This window comes from Leuciscus leuciscus (genome assembly GCF_965113295.1).
Source record: "Leuciscus leuciscus genome assembly, chromosome: 10".
NCBI classification, from domain to species: Eukaryota; Metazoa; Chordata; class Actinopteri; order Cypriniformes; family Leuciscidae; genus Leuciscus; species Leuciscus leuciscus.
This window is the reverse complement of record NC_138734.1, coordinates 27210328-27234256: the sequence shown is the minus strand read 5'-3', so window position 1 is coordinate 27234256 and position 23929 is coordinate 27210328. Positions and strand designations below refer to the sequence as shown.

Sequence of the window (23929 nt, the reverse complement as noted above, 5' to 3'; positions counted from 1 at the left end):
CAAGAATCAATGGCTTCAGTGCCTTCAGATCTAGCATGATATTTGATGTGTTTTGATATTTGATGTGTGTGCTGTTTGAATATGCACATATGCAAATGATATTCAAAGCAGATAACAACCAAAATTTTGCCCTTTTCCTCACATAAAACCATCATATGGCTTCAGATGATTTTGGAATATAGTGCATGAGTCACATGGGCTACTTCTATGGTACTTTTTTTGTGTGTGTGTGTGTTTTTACTTTTTTAACATAAGTTTAAGTTTTTTGTTTAAGTCATAGTTGTCTTTTGACATAAATATTCTTTAAATTTACTCAATATTGTGTCATCACATTCATCAATTTTAGCCAAATATCGCAGTAAATTTTTAGTCAACATTTTATTTGACACAAAAAGATTAAACCAAATACTTAAAACATTTTATATAATAATTTTAGCATGTGTCAACATTTAACAAAAACACAATTTTATGTCTTTAATTACTTTGAAAAAACATTGTCAAAATCAAACATTTTCATCAATAATTTCATTGAGGAGATTAACATTGGTGTAAGCTGGATTCAGAATAGCTCTTTTCACTCTAAGTAAGTGTGTGTGTGTGTGTGTGTGTGTGTGTGTGTGTGTGTGTGTGTGTGTTTCACCTTGCATGTACACTGAAGGCATGGATCACCACCAGGAGGCCTGAACTCTTCTCCATTTTCGTAAATCCTTCCTTCATAATTACACACTGAAACACAGTAAAAACAAAATTTTTACTTATGTGTTTGGAATCCAGGACCACTTTGATATTATGTTGCATGTTAGATAAAGGAGAGGAGGAAAGAAATGCTTGTGTTTGTCTTCTTTACTCTGACAAGTAGGGCAGCACTGGCCGTGTGAATTTGTTGGGTGCGTGCAACTGGGAGGCGGACATGAAGATCTTGTAGATTCACATGACACTTGCCCACCCTGTATCACAAGATAGACACATTCACATACAAATACATTCAAATGTTCATACATTTAGTAAACACTTTTATCTAAAGTGAAAACACTCACCGAGCATTGACAATTCAAGCACGGATCCTCTCTGGATACGAATCTTTGACTGTCTGTGTATACAATATCCTCATATCTGCACTCCTCACATCTGAACACCAATTGATTAATAAGACGTGTTTCCTTTAAGATGCCCGTCTCGTTTACTACTTTGGCCAAAATTGTTAAGAAAAAATTTTATTAATACCGTTCACAACATTCTTCTGGTCTCTTCACTGGATTATAACAGGGAGTCGGTGGGCAGGGGTACTGAACGCAATTAATATTCCCATTCTGAAAGAAAAATATCTTCTGCTAGAATGCTTTTTTTTTTTTGGGAAAACCATTTAATCCAAACCAATTTACAACATTTGGCACTTTTATTCAAAGTCATTTACACTGCATTCAAGGTATACATTTTAAAATAAAATAAAATGAAATATCTCTTATTCAACTCAGTTCTTATGCAACTTACCACACATGTACATCTGCCCTCACACTGGGATCCTGGCGGCAAACCCATCCCATTCGGGATGTCCCTTCCATCCACATTACAACCTGTGAGAAAAATATGTATGTATAGAAATATATGTAAATATATCAAACTCATGTGAAGTATAAGTAGCCATTTAATAGACACTTCTATCTGAAGAAATATAGCCATAGCCTGTCAATAAATGTTTGTAGTTAATATACCTATCATGGCATTGTTCAATTCTAACAAACATCTTTTTCTTGGAAAAATGTCAACAAATGAATCAGTCACAATAAGACAAGCAATATATATCAATTTGATTGCATGTTCTCAAATGTTATGATTTAGAGTGCTTTATAAGTATAGTAACAAGTCATTTTGAAAAGTTTGGACACACCGTCACAGACAGGACAGCAGGATCCGGGGGGAGCAGAGGCTGGGTTTGTACAGGGGACATGACAGTGTTCACGCTCACACTGAGCCTGACCCTCCTACAGAGAGAGAGAGAGAGATTACATTTAAAGACTAAAACACTGATAGCCCATGAGATATGCAATACATTAAGAAAACAAGCTATATAATCAATAACAGGTGATGACCCACCGTGCATGTACAGGTCGTGCAGGGGTCATCAGGATGGTTCCACTGAGAACCGTGCAGGTGCCACACATTGTTCTGGACACAACCTTCACATAAATCAAAATACTTTTTTGATGAGTATGAGCATGTCTGAGCAAGTTGCATGTCATTAAAATGTACAAAAATGTACAAAAAGCTCAAATCACACTTACTTCGACACCTGGGACAGCACTGCCCACCTACAGTCTCCACCAAAGGACAAGGAAGTGTAGGACACGACTGAGTGTAACATTCTATATTCCCTGCCTACAAGAAAAACACACACACACACACACACACACACACACACAACCTCCTTAATTAATGCTGATTTCAAAAATACACAGCAAATGACCAAAAGCACCATTGTAGAGGACATTATAGTGAATTTTAGAATATATACTCTATGCAAGATGTGTTTAGAAGTGAAATACGTAATCTTTTTGGCCAACATTAAGGGTAATGCATAACAAGTAAAGTGTGTTATGTACAGTGCTGTTATTGGTAACTAAAAACAAAATATATGAAATATTATTAACTGAAAAGTTTGAAATAGAATAAAATATAAATATTACACGAAAAACTTAACGTAAAAAAACCTAGTAAAAATAATAAACACTTGTAATGTAATCAAATTTCATTAAATATAACAAAATTACATTTGCGAAAGTAAAGAGTAAAGTAACATAACTTTTTGGGGTTTACAACATAATACTTCAATTTGTTTGATTTTTACATTAATTTTGCAAAAAATGCTAAACTTATTTTTTGAAAACTTACATACAGGCCTACATTTTACAGAAAACATTTAAGTAACACTAATTAAGTGGTGGGATGCAACTATCAAACCATATTACTAGTATATATAATATATAATGTAAATCAATAAGCACATTACATTTAAAGTAGTCTGTGAGGGAGAAAAAGTGTAAAAGAGAGCAGGAAAATGTATCAGACAGTCCAAAAGTTATGTCTACTAAATTCTAAATAAATAGTTCACTAATACAAACACTTTCATAACATAAAATATACATTTCTTTTAAATAATAATTACAATATCCTAACGTTAATGTCTAATTGTAACTATGAGGTTGATGAATCCCAACAAGGACGAAACAGAAATGCACATTGTCATCTCACAGCCTTACATTGCACACACAGTGTTTGCAGGGGTCACGGCTGGCTTGAAAAGAGACGCCGTCTAGAACAACTTGCCCCTCAAAGTAACAGCGGGAACAATCTCTGCAGCAGGAGCCAAACGGTGGCTTCACACCATCTTGACACGTCTGAGGACACTGTTGCACGTCAACACACTCCTGATTCCCACCCTGATGAGCAAAATACAAAACACAGCACAGTTTAAGGCAAACAATACGGTCATTTCATCCACTAACATGTAATACTTTATGCGCGTAACAAGTGAGAGTGAAGCACCTGACATGTACAGGTCTGGCAGCCATCGATGGTGCTGAAAGAGTCGTTGTACGGCCGACCGTCCACATCACATACTGCAAAGGACATAATAGGCACGCAAATTTCTGTGTAAGCGGTTCCAGAACCATTAGAGTCACAGAGAAATGATAGAGCTCAAATAAAGAGCTCAAAAGTGCTTGTGAGCGTGTACCAGAGCAGGTAGGGCAACACTCCCCACGTCTCATGTAGGGATTGGGACACGGGGTGGACGGACACTCAATGCGATCACATGACACCTCACTGTTCTGCAAATAAACACACGCATAATGCATAGCGCATTAATTCTTCTCTACTTAATCATTCTCTACAACACCCACACCTGACATATAGTTTTTATTCATTTTTATGTATTAGTTTTAATTTATTTCATTTTTATTTTAGTACTTCAAATTAAACTAAACGCAAATGAGAAATGTTGCCAAGGCAGCTGGCATTTATTTTTATTTCAGATAACAATTTATTGCTTTTGTTTTAGTTAAATATAATAACCCTGAAACATGCATAACAAAATTCAAGAAACATTTGGGGTATAAAATAGCATTTGGTTATACAAACTTTTTATAAACAGAAACTTTTAAAGTCTCTTGTTTGAAGCCAGTAAGAACATTTACAGCATATAGACTCTTTCCACTCAATTTTGATATTTTATCAGATGTTGTGAATAGTTTTACATAAACTTTTATAGTTTTAACTGTCTGTATACTTTAAAAGTCTGTATACTTTAGTTTACACTTGAACCTTACTTTTTTTTTTTGTTAATGTGTTTTTTACAGGTTTTGTAGTGCAGTTTATTTTTAATTCAAATTAAATTTTAAATTCAAATTAAATTTCATCTTCACAAGGAGAGCAAATACACACACACACATGTTGGTGCACCTATCAATATGAGGACATTCCACACACTGTACATTTTTACAATCAGCTTGGGTGTTTCAACTTAAATTACACTAAACGGAAAGAAAAAAATTATGAATCTTGTATAACTTGTAAAAAAGACTATTATTTTGTTAAGTTTGATAAGTTAACTTATTTTGAGTTGAAGCAATGTAAAAACATGTTGTCATAACTTATTGATCATATCAAATTTTAGTGTATGTGCAAATGTTTTTTATACTGTACAAACTGTATAATCTATCCACTTTTCCTAACCCTACCTATCACAGAAAACTTTCTTATTTTTTACATTTTTAATAAAACATTGTTTAGTATGTTTTTTAAGCCATTTTATTTGAGGACTCAGGAAATGTCTTCATAAACCACATTTACCGGAGTAATACCCACATCACTATGCAAATTTGTGTCCTCATAAATCATATGAACAAACACACACACAAACACACACACACACAATCAGTAGACTCACAGAGCAGATGCACTGGAGGCAAGGGTTGGATCTCGATACAAACACATCACCGTTCTCATGGATTTCACCTTCATGTCTACATTCTAAAGATTAACACAAAGAAAAAACAAATACACATGTATGAAGAAAATGAAAGTTGTAAGTACTTTTTGGAAAACCATGTTAATATCATATTTTATGAATATAGCACTCATTCATTAGTACATATGAAAATACAGTGTGGGTATTTTATGTGGAGATGCAACGTGGGTACTTGTTTGATAGGCATGGTAGCATGGAGTCTGAGGAAGAGACGGCTCCTCACAGGACTGTGGTGGACATGGATTCATTTCGCATTCTACTCTTCCATGCTATAAACACACACACACACACACACACACACACATACACAATATCACAATGACATGTTATGCACTAGAGATGCTAGTGTGGGAGAAGCAAAAGAAAACATCTAAAAGACTAAAAGAAGATCAAAGACTAAATCTTTTAGATTTCATACCTCACACGTACACTGGTTGCAGTCGTCTGGGCTGAAGACATCGCTGTTATTATAGATATTGCCATTAAAGCTGCATTCTGCATTCACCAATCAGAGACATACACAGTTTATTGTGGTGGAACGAAACCCCTATGAAACCTCCTGAGATAATCATGTGAGATGAACCACATATTTCCTGCCCACATAACATCAAATCTTATCTACAGTATGAACTCTAAAAGATGTCTGTAAGTATTCATGAGAGACTTTCCAGACTGCTCCAGACATCTGATGTCTGAAAATGAGTTTTAACAGCAGTTCAATGATATATAAAGTGGGGTTGAAAAGTTAGAGACCAAACTCAAACTTCCTTAATTCAAAATCTAATTTCAAAATGTATATAAACAGAACTAAGGATTCTGAAAAATGAAAAACACAGACATGACTTTATTGACGTAAAGTGAGAAGAAAAATGCAATATTATATTAATCAAATAAGCATATTAGTGACATTGATTATGTAATGCCTTTGTACAGATGGTGAGATGTTCTTCTTTTGATTAAAGCAAAATATGCTTTAATATCATTACCATTAATGCATCATCAATATCACACACACACACACACACACACACACACACACACACACACACACACACACACACACACACACACACACATATATATATATATATATATATATATAGACACACATGTGTAACAGGTACAGAAAGTGTTCTGTTAAAATGTATGTATTGGTTGTTATAATTCACACAAAATGGTTTTTCATACATCTGGTGTACCTTCCTGAATGAGCATTTTTCCCCTTTAATTGCTGTGATGTCATCATGAGCCTACATAATTTCCTGTTTTGTCTCCTCATCTTCCTCTTGGCATTGTTAATGCAAGGAAGATGTGAGTTATTTTTGGCTCCTGTTAATCTTCATTAATCTTTATTTTAATTGTTGCTTTTATGTTTATATCTTCATTGCAATTTATGAGTATTCTGTTATTTTACTTACCTGTGTGGTTATTATTGTCATTTTGTCCCATTTTAAGTTATATTTTTGTCTTTGGCCTGGTGTCGCGAACCACCGGTTACACACAGACACAGACAGACATTAATTTTATTATAATTATTGTTATTAATATTTTTAATATCTTACTTATCATGATCACCAGCTGGAGTACCCTTGATACCAAAGGGCACTCTACCCCAGACTATTTCCAGTCAGTCAAGGACTACATTTCCCATAACTCACTGCCCGGTCTCATCATTCATGATTGTCTTCAGCTGGTTCTCATTACCATGTCAGTCCCTGCCTATATAAGCCTGGTTCATTCTGCCATTCATGGTGAAGTCAGAGAATGTCTAATATGGCGAGAAGTTTCACTCTCACTACACTTCCGGCTTCTGAACTGGTTGCAGTTCCACTCTGATTCCATATGAGGGCGCTCACAGGACGAGTGCAGAATGAATGGAGGTCAATGGCGGTATACCCCTCAAAATCCACTTTTCTCAGGATATAATTTTTTGTCTAGTAATTTGAATGTTGTATTCGAAAGGAGATGCAAAGAAATTACACATTGCTGGGTGTTAGATTTTTTAGAGTCACTTATTTGATTTAAGTCTTTCAAAATGTCAATGACGTCAGAATGCTGACGTCATTAGCAGAATGCTAGCGTGTTATGGGCAACAACAACTCAACCTGTAAGAAATCAAAACGACATAAGTACTCGTTCATTCAACTTTCGACCTAAAACCCATGTTGAACTTGCAAAATCTACAATCACATCTGAGATTTCTCAACGGCAATCGGGTGAAAGAGACAAATTTAGCCGTCTAGCCCCATTGACTCCCATTCATTTTGCACTCATGGCGAGCGCCCCCAGTGGAACTCTGGTGGTACTACAACCAAAATTCGGTACAATAGGGCTTAATAGGGAGTGGACAGGCTCTCCGTAGACGGGCTCTGGTGAAGTCTTCTGGCACGTACCGCTCTGAGACACATGGGTTGAGGATCCGAACTCAGTGGTTTATTGAAAGGATAATCCAAACAGTAACAGGGCACAAGAACACAGGCAAACAGGGAAATCCAAGGACGGGCAGAAATCAAAACCTTAACATGGGGAACCAGGATACAAGGGCTCAGAATTGCAGTGTAACATTAAACATACAAGACTTCGCAAAGAGTGACTGAGTGAATCATGGGCTGTTTCTCAATATGTGTTCTTCAGTGATATTGTGTCCTTGTGTTCTCGTACTACGTCATCATCAACCGTCGAAGTTCAATTCCAATACTCAAGAAAGCAAGTACAGAGGACGCATGAAGTGCCCGGGTGTGTCCTTGATATCGAGGATGCATCAAATCCAGACTTGAGAGAATCGAACTGCTAAAAATCCTAGAAGAAGCTGCGGGCAGTCGACGTACGGAAGGCTGTAAGCTTTAAACTTCTCGTTCTCACTTAAAGAACCCGCTGCAAGCACGAAATACGTGACAGCTTGTGAAAGTTTACATTTGGCGGTCTCTTTTGCTTCATTTTAATAAAGTGATAAAGACCTTAAGAAAACGGCAGTATTTTTATTGGCATATTAAAAAGAATCTTAACATTGACAAAACATAGGTAACACATAGGCTACTCATAAATACACACGGTAAAATAAAAAAGATATAAACTATGAAAACAATGTCTATAATAATATGAAAGAAATGTTTAATAGGTTGTGACATTTGTTTGTGATGTTGGGTTGTATTTATTGCGCTTTGGTCGTGAATCGCTATTTGCCGAGATGGTCAGTTAAAGGACAAGTTCGGTATTTTACACTTAAAGCCCTGTTTACAGATCGTATCTGATGAAATAGAACGGTTAAGATTAAAATTTGGACACATGCTCCTGTCCCGAGAATTTTAGGTTTATTTCGCTTTTGTGGACCTATTTTGCCAAACGCGTCACACCCGTGATTCTTCCGTTGAGAGCTTGAATAATAGACACTCCAGCCCAGTTGGTGGCGATAATGCACCTTTGCCAATTGCAAGCAAACCACGGGCATTTCATTGAATACACAGAAGAAGCAGAAGAAGAAGCGGCGGAGTAATACCGTAAAGGTGCTGCGGTCTCACAGCACGTCCTATTAAGTCAATGGAGTTGGACAAAAACTACGATAAAACCTGTTGGAATGCATCTTTTTCAGCAATTTTTGATGGAACATATCAGTGAACACCCCCTGACCACTCGGTGAGTTTCACGTCTTTGTAAACGAAAGTTTAATGTGTTTTTAGGTCGGAATCTTCCAGTGCATATAGACAACCATTGTGGGGGTGGGGGGGGGGAAGCGAAATAAACCTAAAATTCTCGGGACAGCAGCATGTGTCCAAATTTTAATCTTAACCGTTCTATTTCATCAGATACGATCTGTAAACAGGGCTTTAAGTGTAAAATACCGAACTTGTCCTTTAAGCAGCAAGATCGCAGCTCATCTCAATTCTCATAAAGATGCGTTCTGTGTTCTCGCGTCCTTTCAAGGTCGCCTGGCAAGACCAGTCTCAAAGAGAATGCAAGTCTGTTCTTTGCATTCTTGGAATTGAGAAACACCTTATATAGGGTGAAAATGGCTTATATAGGGTGAATTAACAAGCTAATGATCAACAGCTGAAAACAAGGCATGATGAGTCCAGGCAGAGAGTTATGGGATGTGTAGTCCAGGACAGAATGACAATGGTCTGGGGAGCCCTCAGGTTTGATATGCAGGGCACTCCAACTGGTGACCATGACAATATTAATGATATACGTATATTAAATATATATAATTATCATTATTATCATTATTATTAGGCCTATAAGTCACAGCAGTTTACAATGTATTTATAAATATGCGTGTTATAAAAATTATATTACCATTAACTTTAAGGATGATCACACTTTCAGTAAACAAGAGAGAGAAAAGGAAGAGAAAGAGATGAAGCTGTTGGATTCTGTAAACTAGTTCACACCGTCTGAACGTTCAGATCCAATTTGACAGAGCGAGAACGGGAAAGAAATATAGAAGAGAGAGGGGAAATAAATCTGCACATAGCATGTGTGATAAGTAAACACACTTATACAAATACACTAAATTATCACACCTGTCTGTGTCAAAAATGAAAATGTCAAAAACTGTCCTACAACAGACCATAAAAGCAAAACAGAATATGTTGATTTGATATTTGTACTGTATATTAGTTTAACAAGGGTGTAGCAGTGCAAATAAGTTTTGAACCACTGTCATTACAAATACTGTAGATGCATAAACAAAAAACACTCACACCCGCCTTTCTAAGTGATTATAGGACTTTAGGGAAAACCACTCTACTTGAGGAATAAACAAACTGAGAAGGAAGTTATAGTTTGTGGTTCATTATGTTAATTTGTGGTTTGCATGTAAATTTCTCTGATCCACGGTTTGATTATTGGCTTGCTGATTAACGCAGATTAGATGGTTAATGCATATGACTGTGACATAATGAATTATTTTGTGTTTTGATTCATAATGGTGATTTAATGGATGTTAGATTACTCACCACTTAAACGGTCACACTGAATGTGGCCATTGGTGCAGGAACAGACGGTGCGGCTGTCAGGAGACCAGCGATGTCCCTCATCAACATCACGTCCTTCATAAACGCACTTTCGTGTGAGTTTTTTTGTACATTCACACGTTTCCAAGTACTCAACCCTTGTCTGCAGCTCAGTGTTCTACATACACAGAAAATTGATTGAAAAGAAAATGTGTGTATAGTATCACTTGGTTGTGTCATGGTAAAATGATGGAATCAGACGCAGTTTGATACAGTGCTATTTTAGTATTCTATATATATATATATATATATATATATATATTATAGTTTTGTTATTAATATTTTTAATTCACTTTTATTTTTATATTTTCAGTTTTCATCATTTTAGTCAAATCTTTAGCCATTTTGTTGTGTGCTTTTGTCATTTTTATTAGTATTAGTTTTTCTCGACATAGTTTTCATTTATTTTATTTCCATTTTTGTTTTATTTCAGTTAATTTAAGTACTTATTTCAGTTAGTTGCTAAGGCACGGCAGCATTTTAACATTTTCATTGAAATATTTTATAAAATTTTATTTCAGATTTATTTTAATTAAATGTAATAGTTTTAGTAAACGATAACAACACTACCTTTATATATATACTATAAATTATAAATTAATAAATAAATATACCACAGTACTATCATGGTACATATCCCATATTCAAACCATGGTATGGTCATGGTCATAGTACAGGCACAAAATAACAATGATAGAACTATGGTACTTCTTAGTCCTTTTTTTTTTTTTTTAAAGCACACCTGCACACCTTCTAAGTGCAGACACAATAGACAATACATTCTCAATGTACCTGTTTCTTTAGCATGTCCAGCAAGGTCTTGATGCTATGCAGGTTGTTCTCCAGTTGGCCTAAACGCAAGTCTGATTCACTGTGGTCTCTTGAACTTAATACTATTTCATCTCCACGGTTTGCCTGGTCATTCATCATATCCAGGTCCGAGATTGCTGATACGGTGGGACTGGTGGGTTGGACTGTGTCAGGAGGGGAGTCTGTAATAATCACACACACACACAACCGCAAATGCAAACACACATTATAAAAGAAGAATATACTGTGCTGGGCTTTAATAAATAAAAAAAGAGCCCACATTTTTCCCCCTAGATTGTTTAGACATATTTGAATATGTATGCGCCAGTATTTGTTCTATAATGCAGAAGCATGAATTCATCCTGAGTATTCATTAGCATCACAGTGAATCGAATCCTCTAATCTTTATGAACCTGTATGACCTTTATTTGCAGCTCTGAAAGTTTCCTGTTGTGAGTGTTTTTGAATGTGCATATGTAGTTCTGATGTTTAAATGTTTTTATTATTGTTTTCATGCCTGATACATTGTCACAGAACCATGGACGCCTCTCATATGCCCTTGTGGAGAGTTCAGCAGTCTGCCAAAAACCCTGAAACAATAAGAAAAACACATACTGTCGGTTATGTGAACATGAACACAATAGCAACCCATTGCAAAGTCATGACAGTAACATTGTAAAACAGATGAGCAATGACAACACACCAGAACAATCACCAGTAAATAATGCTTTAACTTTAACACAGCTGTGAAAATCATTTAACATTCATACAATGGCAGCACAGATACGGTAACATTAACCATAATCAAACTGTAACAGATTATAATATTACAGTATTCTAATGTTTAAGCCAAAGGGTCAGTGTTCGGCTGGTTAAACGCATCTTACATTTTCCCTTGGGATATGGTTCTCTCTGATTAAGCAATTAAAACTTAAAAATGATCAAAAAATACTGAGATGGATCGCACTGGATAACAGATTTAAGCCGGCTATTTATGACAGTACTTATAAAGATTGGATGAGTAAGGGCCTGACAGCTTTCTGCATAGCTATCAAAAACAACAAGATGAAGAGTTTTCAGGAGCTAAAGGATAGTTTTGATCTAAATAACCAGGATCTATTCAGATACTTACAGCTGAGAGATTACTACTGCAAAGAAATTAAGGGGTTTTCTTCTGACGTGGTAAACCCTCTTATTGAAATAATGTGTGGCGCTTATCAACAAAAGACTAATAAGATTGTGTCTAAACTATCGGAGTCTGATGGAGAACTTGAAAAGCACTACTATGGAGTCAATATAGGGCCATATATATCTGCAAAATAAAACAATGTTTTGCAAACAAAAAATATGTTTTGCAAAAAAAAAAAATATGTTTTGCAAAAAAAAAAATATGTTTTGCAAATAAAAATAGAGTATTGAGAATTTTTCTTGCTTTTTTGCAAAAAAAAAAAAATTTGCAAAAGAAAAGTTAACCACTGAGAGAAAAAATAAAGTTTAGCAAAGTAAAACTTCAGCAGCATTGACTTTGCAACACATATTTCCCTTTGCGCCGCTCCTTTAAATCCGCGTTTCAGTCATCCGTGCCTCTGCGGCGCAAGCTTTCCTTTGCGCTTCATTTTTCTTTGCGCCTCGCTTTGTGTCCCTGATTTGACGTGGGGGGAGGGGTCAAGAGGTTGGGGTGTGTACAAGGGACGAAGGCGCGTCCCTCTCGGAACGTCATCAGCGCGAGCCCCAGACCGAGTGGATCGATCGAAATGGCGGAGCAGAGACATGCTGTGCTGCGTTCCAGTCCACTTTTAGACACGCACTTGCGAACTTCCCTAAGCACTTCCCCTTGGGGGAATCCCTGCCGCCATTTGAAGTGCGTTCCACTTCGTGAAGTGGACGAGGGAAGTTTATATGGACAGACCCTCGTTCCCTCGATTTTGACCGAGGGAGCGAGTCTGCTTCAAATGTACACTTCAGGCACCTATATGTCCCACAATGCAGTACGATTGTGACGTCACCACATATCTCGTCTAATCACCACCACACAGACAACTCTATGATATATTAATTATAATGTTTTAAATTTAAAACAACCCAAACACACCTATAAACATTTGGATACTGCATTAAACAAATTATTAAAGGGAAAAAAATTAAATAATAAATCAACTCCACAGCTGATTCCAAGTGATCAAGGGCTTAGGACGTTCCAGTTCAGCCCATTGCAGTTTCCGCCAGTAGTGGGCACTCGCAATGACGTACATCCGAGTGAACGAGATGAAGGGAAGTTAGCGAGTGAAGAGCATGACTATTTTGGACTGGAACGCAGCACGGGTGATGGATCACAGGTATGTATTATTGACAATAATAGTCTGGGGCTCTATTTGCCTGCTGATGAGAATATGTATATTGTGATGTAATATCTGTATGTACGCTCAGGTTTGTTTGTAAAATCTGAAGTTACGAATGCCTTTTTTGTTAATGTTCTATAAATATGTCAATAAAAAAAAGTCTGGGGCTCGCGCTGATGACGTTCCGAGAGGGACGCGCCTTCGTCTCTTGTACACACCCCAACCTCTTGACCCCTCCCCCCACGTCAAATCAGGGACACAAAGCGAGGCGCAAAGAAAAATGAAGCGCAAAGGAAAGCTTGCGCCGCAGAGGCACGGATGACTGAAACGCGGATTTAAAGGAGCGGCGCAAAGGGAAATATGTGTTGCAAAGTCAATGCTGCTGAAGTTTTACTTTGCTAAACTTTTTTTTTTCTCTCAGTGGTTAACTTTTCTTTTGCAATTATTATTTTTTTGCTTGCAAAAAAGCAAAAAAAATTCTCAATACTCTATTTTTATTTGCAAAACATATTTTTTTTTTGCAAAACATTTTTTTTTTTTGCAAAACATTTTTTTTTTTTGCAAAACATTGTTTTATTTTGCAGATATATATGGCCCTATATTGACTCCATACACTACACTCTATGTAAAAGCAAAATGGGAGTGTGAATTAAAGGTTGTCCTCACGGAGGAGGAATGGTATCAAACATGTTGTCTTCTCCAGACCTCCACCAACTCCCAACAGTGGAGAGAATTTAATCGGAAGTGTTTTATGAGGTTTTTCATCACTCCTTATTTGAAGAGTAAACAACTTGGGATACCTCAAGACTGTTGGAGGGACTGTGGTAGTAGGGACGCAAACCACGCCCACATCTTTTGGACATGTCCTAAAATTCAACCATTTTGGACTATCGTTAACAATACTTTACAGAAGGTGCTGGGGTACAATATCCCAAAGGAATGTAAAGTTATGTTTCTCGGAAACATCACAGAAAGTGTGCGGAAGGAGGACCTGTATTTATCCAAGATTTTATTATCTGCGGCCCGAAAGGCTATTACTAGATTTTGGCTCAAATCGAACATCCCAGATCTACAGCAATGGACAAGTTTAATTCAAAGCATTTTTATAATGGAAAAGTTACCTACACTATAAGGTTAAGAGAATCATCATTTAAGGAAAAATTGAGAAAATGGACCCATTTTCTGGCCCTAGAAACTGCATAACTGTTCTTCCCAATACAACTGTATACTGTGTGTTAATTTTGTGAGATTCTACTGATTGGGTTTCTGGTAAACTTGTGCAAAAGATGGTAGAAGTATTGTAAATGTAAGGTTTATTGATCAGTGATTCTGATGATTACAACTAGACTTATTTTTGTTTCAGTTGTACTAGGTACCTCCTCCTTGGCCTCCTCTGATTTTGTTCAATGTATGTTACTTTTTTTTTTTTACATAAAACTCCAATAAAAATGAAAGTATAAAAAAAAAATTGTTGCAAGCAACACAATATACAATATAGCAGATGTTTTGTGGCCTATTCTTTTTTGAGGGCTTCTAAATGTCAATAGTCCTGCACCACTTTTATTAAGGAGAATGGGAATGCAAATGTATTGCTTTCTCCCTTGGTGTCGCCTGACACTTGAAAAAGATTCCTATTTGTTACTGTGGAAAAATATTACTGCCCTCACAGACAACTAAATGCTCTCCAAGTTTCAACTTAGAGCAACATGTTTTTTAAAGCAAAAGTTTGGAATAATAACAATTGTTTAATGTTTTTTAAATAAATATGTTAAAGAAAAACTGTTTATTTGATACAAAAATACAGCAAAATCTGAAATATTGTGAAATATTATTACAATTTAAATTACCTGATTTCAACTTACATATTTTTAAAAAATGTCATTTATTCCTGTGATGCAAAGCTGAATTCTTGAAGTCTTCAGGGCTACATATAGCCTGGTAATACCAAACTCTGCTACTTCGCTTTGCTTCGTAGACAGAGTCTGGAAGGGCATAATTGAAAAGTTTGTCTGAAGTTTAAAATCATTGGTTACCCGTAAGCCAATCACATAACGTTTGGTTATGACGTGTGTTATGCGCAGGCTCAGCCGCATCGAACTTCCACTGTAAACACATGTATGACGCGAAAACAAAACCATCGAGCGAAATACCGGAGTGAACATGGCTGTGAAGCTCTTTTGCAGATTATGTGAAGTAAATCTACGCATCCACGGTACAATCAGCGTCTAAGTCACGGCTCTCAGCCCGCCCTCTGTTCGTTGATTGGCCGGCTGTTTTGAGGCCGGAGGAAAACTGGGAGATAGGTCGCTATCTCAGACTGAGTACAGAAGCGAACTGAAATTGAGCGGAAGTACGAAGTCTGACGTAGTCAGGCTAGGTCACATAATCCTTAAAGAAACAATTCTAATATGCTGATTTGCCTCTCAATTATTAATAATTCCTCTTATTATCAATTTTGAAAAATATTAATGATAGCCCCCAAAATGTTTGGACATGTAGGGGACACTTAAAAATGAATGAATGCCTTTGCATTAGATGATAAAATATCAAACTAAGTGGCATTAGTGGCAAATAGCACACATCTGAAGAGAAATGTACAAAAAGTAGATTGTGAAATTTGAAATGATAAAGCATATATTGATATAATTAAGACAAAAAGAATTTGGACACATTGTGGTTGTGAAATGTCATTGTAACTTGTCCGTTAATGTGCTGAACTACACCTGTTTGGTGTCCACAGGTGTAGTTCAGCACATTAACGGACAAGTTACAATGACATTTCACAACCACAATGTGTCCAAATTCTTTTTGTCTTAATTATATCAATATATGCTTTATCATTTCAAATTTCACAATCTACTTTTTGTACATTTCTCTTCAGATGTGTGCTATTTGCCACTAATGCCACTTAGTTTGATATTTTATCAAACTACATTCTGCTAAAACACCTGTGGGAATCTGATGAGAACTGACTTCAGATGTTCACTAAAATTCACCTTGGGACCAGTTAGAAGTCCAAAAAGTGCAAGAATTGCATATTTTTTGCTTCACCTAAGTCTCCAAACTAGTGCTGTCAAATCGATTGACTGCGATTAATCACACATAACATAAAAGTTTGTAAATATGTATATATACACAAATTTATCAGACCACCACCCAATGTGAGGTTTGTGCCACAGTCCTAAACTAACAATATTGGTGATTACCAAAATGATTTTTTATGTTTCTATAATGGTTAATCCACCAGTATGTGTAAGCTCTTTAGTCACAGTTGGGCAAGTCAAAGTCCAGACTTGAATCCTATTTAACAAATTTGGGATTTAGTGGATTCAAAGATAGATTGTACAAAAGCAAGTCTCTGGGTACAACAAGAACCTATTTGGAAGTCAATAACAACAGTGTCACGATCACCTTCACCGTCACTGCCTACATCTTCTACGTCGCTGTCATCGTCACCATCTCTGTTTCTGTCACTGTCTTCTGTTAGTCTCTGTCCGCACTACAGTTCCCAGCATCCTCCTTGACCCACACCTGCACATCATCTACCATTACCTGCACCTGCCAGCGATCATCATTATCATCACAGCTGTCTGTCATTGTCTAGTCATCATCTGTGTATTTAGTTCCTTCTGTTCAGTCAGTCTTTGTCCGCTCTTGTCTATGTTAAGTGGTTTTTGATGTGAATGTTATCCTGTCTGTACCTGTGGAAATAACTTTTGTGAATAAAAGTTTATATTGGAATCTTCTGCCTTCATCATCTTACACCAAACCGTGACAAACAGCGACTGTGGAAAAGTACTGTACATAAAACAATGCCAGCAAGAATGCAAGCTGTTATCGAGGCCAAAGAACAGCATACAAAATATTACGGTTTTTAGTGATGTGTGAATAAAGACTATTTAGTTGTTTCAGTTTGTTATTTGCAGAATAAATGACAATAAATAGTTTAGTTTTAAACAAGTTTTTTGATTCATTCCTAAAATATTAGCGTTTTCTCTTTATTATGGCAGGTGGTCTAGTAAATGTGTTAAAGGTGGTATCAGTGATTTCAGGCCTAAAAATATTTTTATCACATTCATCTAATCTTTCCTAACGATCCGCTAGCTGCCCGCCCCATAAGCATGCCGTCAAAAAAACGTGCCTCTGTAGGCAGCCTAGGCTCTGAGATCTGCACACAAAATCAAATGGTTTAGCCAAACACTCAAAACCAAAACAAATAGTGTTCCAACCAATCACTGACGGGGAGGGTGCTGTGAGGTTTTGAGCCAGCTTTTTCTTCAGCTCTGACTTCGCGTGCAGCCGTGCACGAGCACAAAACCTCACAGCACCCTCCCCCTGTCGGTGATTGGTTGGAACACTATTTGTTTTGGTTTTGAGTGTTTGGCTAAACCATTTGTTTTTGTGTGCAGATCTCAGAGCCTAGGCTGCCTACAGAGACGCGGTTTTTTGACGGCATGCTTATGGGGCGGGCAGCTAGCGGATCGTTAGGAAAGATTAGATGAATGTGATAAAAATATTTTTGGGCCTGAAATCACTGATACCACTTTTAAGCACTGTATATATACACTGTATTGTAAATATATATTTAGAAACTTTTTTTGTTAGATGCAATTAATCGATTTGACAGACCAACCACTTTTTTAGGGACACTACCATACTGTAAGTGTTTGTGTCAATAAACTCACTTTGAACTTGCTGGCCTTATTTCCTGCAGTGCTGGAGAACGTGACCTTCAGATCGTGTGGGAAGTCTAGAGTCAGGATTCGTCCACCTTTCAGTTTGAGCACCACGGCCTCCTCGCATTCCACAAACAGCACCACCTGTCTGGGCTCCACACTCAGAGCCATCCTCACCCAACCAACTGTGAAGGGACTCCCACCTGGCAGCTTGATCACCTCTGTCCGTAGGCCATCCGCTGACCTGACCTCCAGCTGCAGCCAGTCTGCTCGGGTGTTGGAGACCAACTCCAGCAGGGGGCGTCCGTCGTGCTGCCGCTGGGCAGGGGAGGTGAGGGAGATGAGAGTGGCCTCCGAGCCTCTGGTTTGCCGGCCCACCAGGTGCAAACCCAGGACGCCCTGTGAGGTGCTAAAGAGGTCGTCGGAAAAGTCCTGGGGTAGCGTTAGATGAGGCGTGCCGGAACGGAAACGCCAGGCTGGCATCTCTGGGTCACGACCTTTGGCCTTAGACGCCATCCGGTGAGAGTGAGTGACTTTTAGAGCCTTCAAGAGGTCGATTACTAATAGAGGAAAATAATGACATGAAGAATGGCATCAGCATTATGATGACATTAAAACGCCACATGCTTCATGACTAGTAATCATTCAGAACCATGATATATCAAGGTACCGTGGTATTACTACAGTATATGATAGAGTACCATAACTGCACCATGGTACCTACATAGTACTTTTCGTAAGGGTGTTCTTGTTCTCACAGTCCTGACCGATTAAAATATCTAATTTGTTTAATTTACTACCAGTCACAAATTTGGAATAATTTTTTACGATTATTAAGATTTGTTTAATGTTTTCTTTTTTAAAGATGTCTTTTATGCTTACCAAGGCTGCACTTGTTTGATTAAAAATACAGTAAAAACAACTGTTTTCCATTTTAATATATTTTAAAATGTAATTCTTTTCTGTGATGACATGACACAGCTGCATTTTTAGCAGTCTTCAGTGTCACATGATCCTTCAGAAATTATTCTTGTATTCTAATAAATATTATAAGGAAAGCGTTCTAATAAATTACATTTTAAAATGTGAAAATATTGTAAATTACTGTTTTTAAAAGTAAAACAAATGCAGTCTTGATGAGCATAAGAGAGAAAAATCGCAATTATTCCAAATTTTTAAATCGTAGTGTATCTGCATCATACAGATGAAACAATAGAATATGAAAAGATTTATATCAGTTTGTAAGTATGTGAATAAATAGTGAGATGTATTTTGCTGATTTTATTGCTTTTCTCAAGTTGTTGGCCAGACTTAACTGGAAAAACTCCCATCCCCCATCACACTAGGTGGATCATTAAAGACAACTTGTATTTTGTCAAACTTCAAAAAGTTAGATTTTCTCTTTACTGACCCAGTACATCATTCTCTAAAATTTGGAAGCCCTTCTTAGTATACGTACAAACTCTGCAATCTCTTAATTTGTCTGATTAACCCTTTTCATTCAGCTAGTATTTTTCATTTTACATTGATACTTAGAATTCAGTTTAAGTGCACATACTGTTTTGTCTGTCTTATTTCTCAGTTTTCCATTGTTAGCTGCTGATGAGAATGTATTCATATCTATTTTACTACTTCCATTTTTACTTTTTGTCATGTCTTTTATTTTATTTTAAATAAAAAGTTGTTGTTTTATGTTATTATCGTTATTATTACCTATTTATACCTATTTATTTATTTATTAACTTATTGTCTTTGCACCCTGAATGTATCATAAAAATTATAAATAAATCATAAAAAAAAAAAATTATGAGATGTAGGGGAAAAACCCCTGCGGAGCAATGATGGCAAGTGAGGAAAATGCTCTTAATGACTTCCTTTTCTTTGTCAGATCTTTACTGTTCCAAACTTCCCTGAGGACAAAGCAGCTCTACACACACTCACACACACACACACACACAATCTCAATCTGTATCTCAGGCATTTCTGAAAGGATAAGGATCTAGGAACTTAAAAAAAAGCCAGACAGAACAGAAAGATAAGGAAGAAGACAGGTTTGTGAAGTGGTGAGGGTCTTTTGAAAATTAAAAAAAAAATTAAAAAATCCCAGAAGGCAATCAGAAACATACCTGCACTGGGCAGAAATCATAAACCGTCAGATAAATAGAGGCTAACAGAGACAGCGATAACAGTCAAGAGAGATGTTTGAGTTTGTTTTTAGAAGGCATCACTGTGGTTTGAGAACAAAATGTCTGGCTGAAGACAGATAAATCTATATTCAGAATCAAAATCCATTTGGGGACATTCTCAAAGTCAGCTCTTTTCCTATTGCAAAATGTTTTCATTATAGGTCTAGGGTTAGTCTGTAATAATCATAAAGCTAATAATTAAGACATTTTGCAACTTTTTAAGTTATTGTTCTAATGCAAGAAAAAAAATTATATTCATTATCAGTCAACAGTATATCTATAGTAGGGAAAACAGTCCATTTGGAGATGTTCCCAAAAGGTAACAAAATTTCAAAAAGATACAAAATAATATCTTTATTTACTTATTCAATATGGGTGTTTTAGTTATGAATGTATGCATATGCTATCTTTAACAGTCATTTTTAGAAATGCCAACACCTGTTAATGTAAAATCTCAATTTTTTATACATTTAAAAAATAACTGTATTAAACTGTTTGTGCAGTTCACATAAACAGTCCTGTGGTGACAGGTCATTTATTTTTAAGCATAAATATTCCATGTAGTCTAGATTAACCTGAGGGCATAAAACTGCAAATATAATAATTATTATATTGTCTTTCTGTAGGCATGTCCAGCACTGGATTATAGAGTGGACATGCCAATAGAAAGACACAACTCACTCATCCATCACTGGTTCCTCAACTCCAGTGCATCAGTGATACAAAACAGCTGCGGCACAGATCAATGAAACAATGTATCATGTGTTTGATTGACAGCTGCTCTCACCGGTATTCGCGTCCTGATGAGTTTGAACACAGTCACAAACATTCCAGAGGAAAAACAAAGTCCAGACAAGATCTCCAAATACAGACTTCAGCCCCATTCTCACCAGTAAGAAAAGTTTAGTTCTCACAAAGTCGCCAGGAAGAAAAAAAATACCCCCAAAAATACTCATACTGGTTATAAATATCTAAATATATTACACATTTCCCCCCCCCCCGCGAGATGTCGGATGAAGAGCTTTATGAGTCCTCTTGTATGGTCTCGTGTGACAGCGACCCTCAGACTTAAAACATCTGGATTTGTTTTCGTCTGTTTTAGCTGGGGGGTTTAGCTGCTTTCCTGTCGCTTCCAAACAAAACAAGGCGAAGCTTCGTTGTTTTCCCTCCTCCGAGATTGAAATAAAGGCTGCAAATGTGACAGTGGCTGGAGACTCTGCTCCACTAACCCTGATCCTCCTCCTCTGCAGCCAATGGAGAAAATCTGCAGCCTTTCATTTGAACATTTCCGGATTTCCGGACTGCTCGAGCGCTTCAAGTCCTCAAGAACACAAAGCATGTTTCATTAACACATAATGCACAATAATAAGTTATACAAACATTATTCTCAATAGATCACGTGCATCCAAAAATGAGTATATGAATTATGGAAATATATATCATAAAGGCAATACAAAATAAATATATGGGTTTTTATGAATTTGAACTAATAAATTAATAAGACTCTATACCCTTACACTGGCTATATCGTGGCAGTAATGGACAAAATAGTACATTGTAAGAATTCTAGAATTTTTTTTTTTGAATTCCAGCCTTTAGTTTTATCATGCGTAAAAGAACACTCAGATGACCTTTATTTCTGATTTCTTATTGGTTAAAGCTAGGATACTATTTCAGCCTCCTAATCTCTATTTGTCTTAATTACAGTGTGCTTCCAAGTCAACTCTATTAGTATTAGTGTGTATGTGTGTGTGCGTGCGCGCTCCTCTGTCAGTGTTTGTTAAAGCATATAAAGTACACTAGGACAAGACAGGAATAGCCCAGATTACCACACAACACATGCTGTCACACTTTACCATCAGGATCATCAGGAGAAAACATCTCATTACATTTTTGCTTTGAATGTGACATACAGAAACTATCTATCTATCTATCTATCTATCTATCTATCTATCTATCTATCTATCTATCTATCTATCTATCTATCTATCTATCTATCTATCTATCTATCTATCTATCTATCTATCTATCTACATACCCACCTACCTACTACATATACAACTAAAAGTCAGAGACCATAGAAAAGTTTTGAAGTTTTGTTTTCCAAATTATAAGCATAACAAATTGAGTAAAAGTTGAATTGAAAAATGAAGATGAATTTCAAATTTGATCGATTATTTGATTAGATTAAAAAAAAATTGTGCAGCAAAAATTTAATATTTAATACATTTTAAAAAATCTAAATCATCTTGGTTTCTGTTAATTTCCAGATTTGGTATCCCAAATTTTCAGTATGGTCTCAGACTTTTGTAGCCCACTGTATTTGTTTGATTATCTCTAGATATTGGTTATGATGTGGTTTTGCTCAGAGGTTATCTTAGAATAGGCCTACTGTTATTTCATTGGCCAGGAGTGAAGCGTTGCTATTGGTTAGACCTATTATGATGGGAAGACCTACATGTGGCATTTGGCTTGACCTCTTGCCTTGACGTTGGCTCTGATCCAGTGAGTTTGAACACTAAACCTAAGACTTATCCACTGTTCACCAACTGCTCCAAACACAGACATGAGGTGGACACTTACATGCAAGTCACACACAAACAATACTCGAACTCTCTTTTATACACTCACATCCAAATAAAGGATGGTAATAACGTAACTTTGGAGAGAATATCTGGACATCTGGACCTGAAGAACAGTTAGATGGGACAGGTAGGTTAACAGATCTTTTCTTATTCTCCAATACTAGGCTACAATACTCAAACAGCCCTGAAGTCTATTTTTGGCTTGTCTTTTCTTCTGTATAAGAGAGAGAGAGAGAGAGAGAGAGAGAGAGAGAGAGAGAGAGAGATGCTCCATCAACTTGTGTAATAGTCTTGTATAACTGGAGGCAAACCAAACCTCTTTAGATGATCTGTCTTGTTTCTCAGTGTGCATGTTTACCGCTCGTATCATAGCATTAATGTTTGTCTTCACATTAACAAAATGGTGGAGATAGACTACTTCGTCGAACTCTAATGATGATGATGATGATGATGAAATAACCTTATTGTCAGAGAAAGTACGAATTTTTTTTCTTGCGTGACAGTATGTTCATTCACAATTATTACCCATAAATCCTCAATCCCTAACCATCCACAATACTAAACGGTCACATAAAACAAAATACAAAATTCCACAATGGACATTACAGAATTACAATAATAATAAGAGTAATACATATGTATAATGAACATATGACTAAATTGATTTCACTTTTAATTATCTTTTGTTGCTAAAAACAAGTAAAGTTACAAGGTAAGTCAAATGCTGGAATATAAGTTTGCAGAGTTAATGTATTCATTCATATCTATTTATTTCAACTAAGCTAAATGAATAAAGAATCAATATAGTTGTTAAATAGTAGCAAATGTTTTATGTTTTCATAATAATAATAATTCATCTATTTCAAATAATATAAACATAAAAAAATCTTCTACCAAAAGGATATCACATAAAACAATGTTTTAAAAAAAAATGCTGCACGTCATGCCTATCAACACCCTTTCATATTATTGCTTAATTATATTATAGGCCTGCTGTACTACATATTACAATGTAAGCATTAAAGTTACCTTGTTTGGAACGTTGTATTGAACAATGTACAGCATAATTAAATGTGTCCTTGATTACTTGAATGGAAATTGTTTAATACAGCTCGAATACGTTTGTAAGCAAGTGTGTGTTTGGGTGTTTGCACGTAAGAAGGCTTAACTGTCTGCTGAAAACCTCTTTAGGAGATTTATAAGTCTTAAACAAGAGCAGGGCTGTTTGCTGAAAGTCTTTCTTAGATCATACGTCAGGTCATGTTACTCCATGCTGGATTTTCTAAACATGAATG

The 23929-nt window shown here is 36.4% G+C and overlaps 1 protein-coding gene across 3 annotated transcripts in view; it reads right to left on the bottom strand.

Annotated features, from left to right (window-relative positions):
* The window catches only part of kcp (kielin cysteine rich BMP regulator), a 47233-nt gene extending 25933 nt beyond the window's left edge, over positions 1-21300 (bottom strand). Inside the window, exons 1-19 of one of the 3 annotated variants that reach the window (XM_082182760.1) lie at positions 20837-21300; positions 17873-18423; positions 11366-11438; positions 10831-11030; positions 9982-10156; positions 5445-5521; positions 5199-5295; positions 4946-5028; positions 3734-3827; positions 3544-3617; positions 3258-3437; positions 2283-2376; positions 2095-2177; positions 1889-1982; positions 1492-1574; positions 1225-1310; positions 1038-1128; positions 848-947; positions 641-726 (exon numbers count right to left, since the gene is read on the bottom strand). In XM_082182760.1, the coding sequence (XP_082038886.1) occupies positions 641-726; positions 848-947; positions 1038-1128; positions 1225-1310; positions 1492-1574; positions 1889-1982; positions 2095-2177; positions 2283-2376; positions 3258-3437; positions 3544-3617; positions 3734-3827; positions 4946-5028; positions 5199-5295; positions 5445-5521; positions 9982-10156; positions 10831-11030; positions 11366-11438; positions 17873-18423; positions 20837-21005 (2490 nt within the window). In that variant the 5' untranslated portion in view covers positions 21006-21300. Of the gene's footprint in view, positions 1-640; positions 727-847; positions 948-1037; positions 1129-1224; positions 1311-1491; positions 1575-1888; positions 1983-2094; positions 2178-2282; positions 2377-3257; positions 3438-3543; positions 3618-3733; positions 3828-4945; positions 5029-5198; positions 5296-5444; positions 5522-9981; positions 10157-10830; positions 11031-11270; positions 11338-11365; positions 11439-17872; positions 18424-20836 lie in introns of those variants that run through there. The other 2 variants (XM_082182761.1, XM_082182762.1) reach the window with 2 other exon arrangements.
* Positions 21301-23929: the final 2629 nt, after the last annotated feature.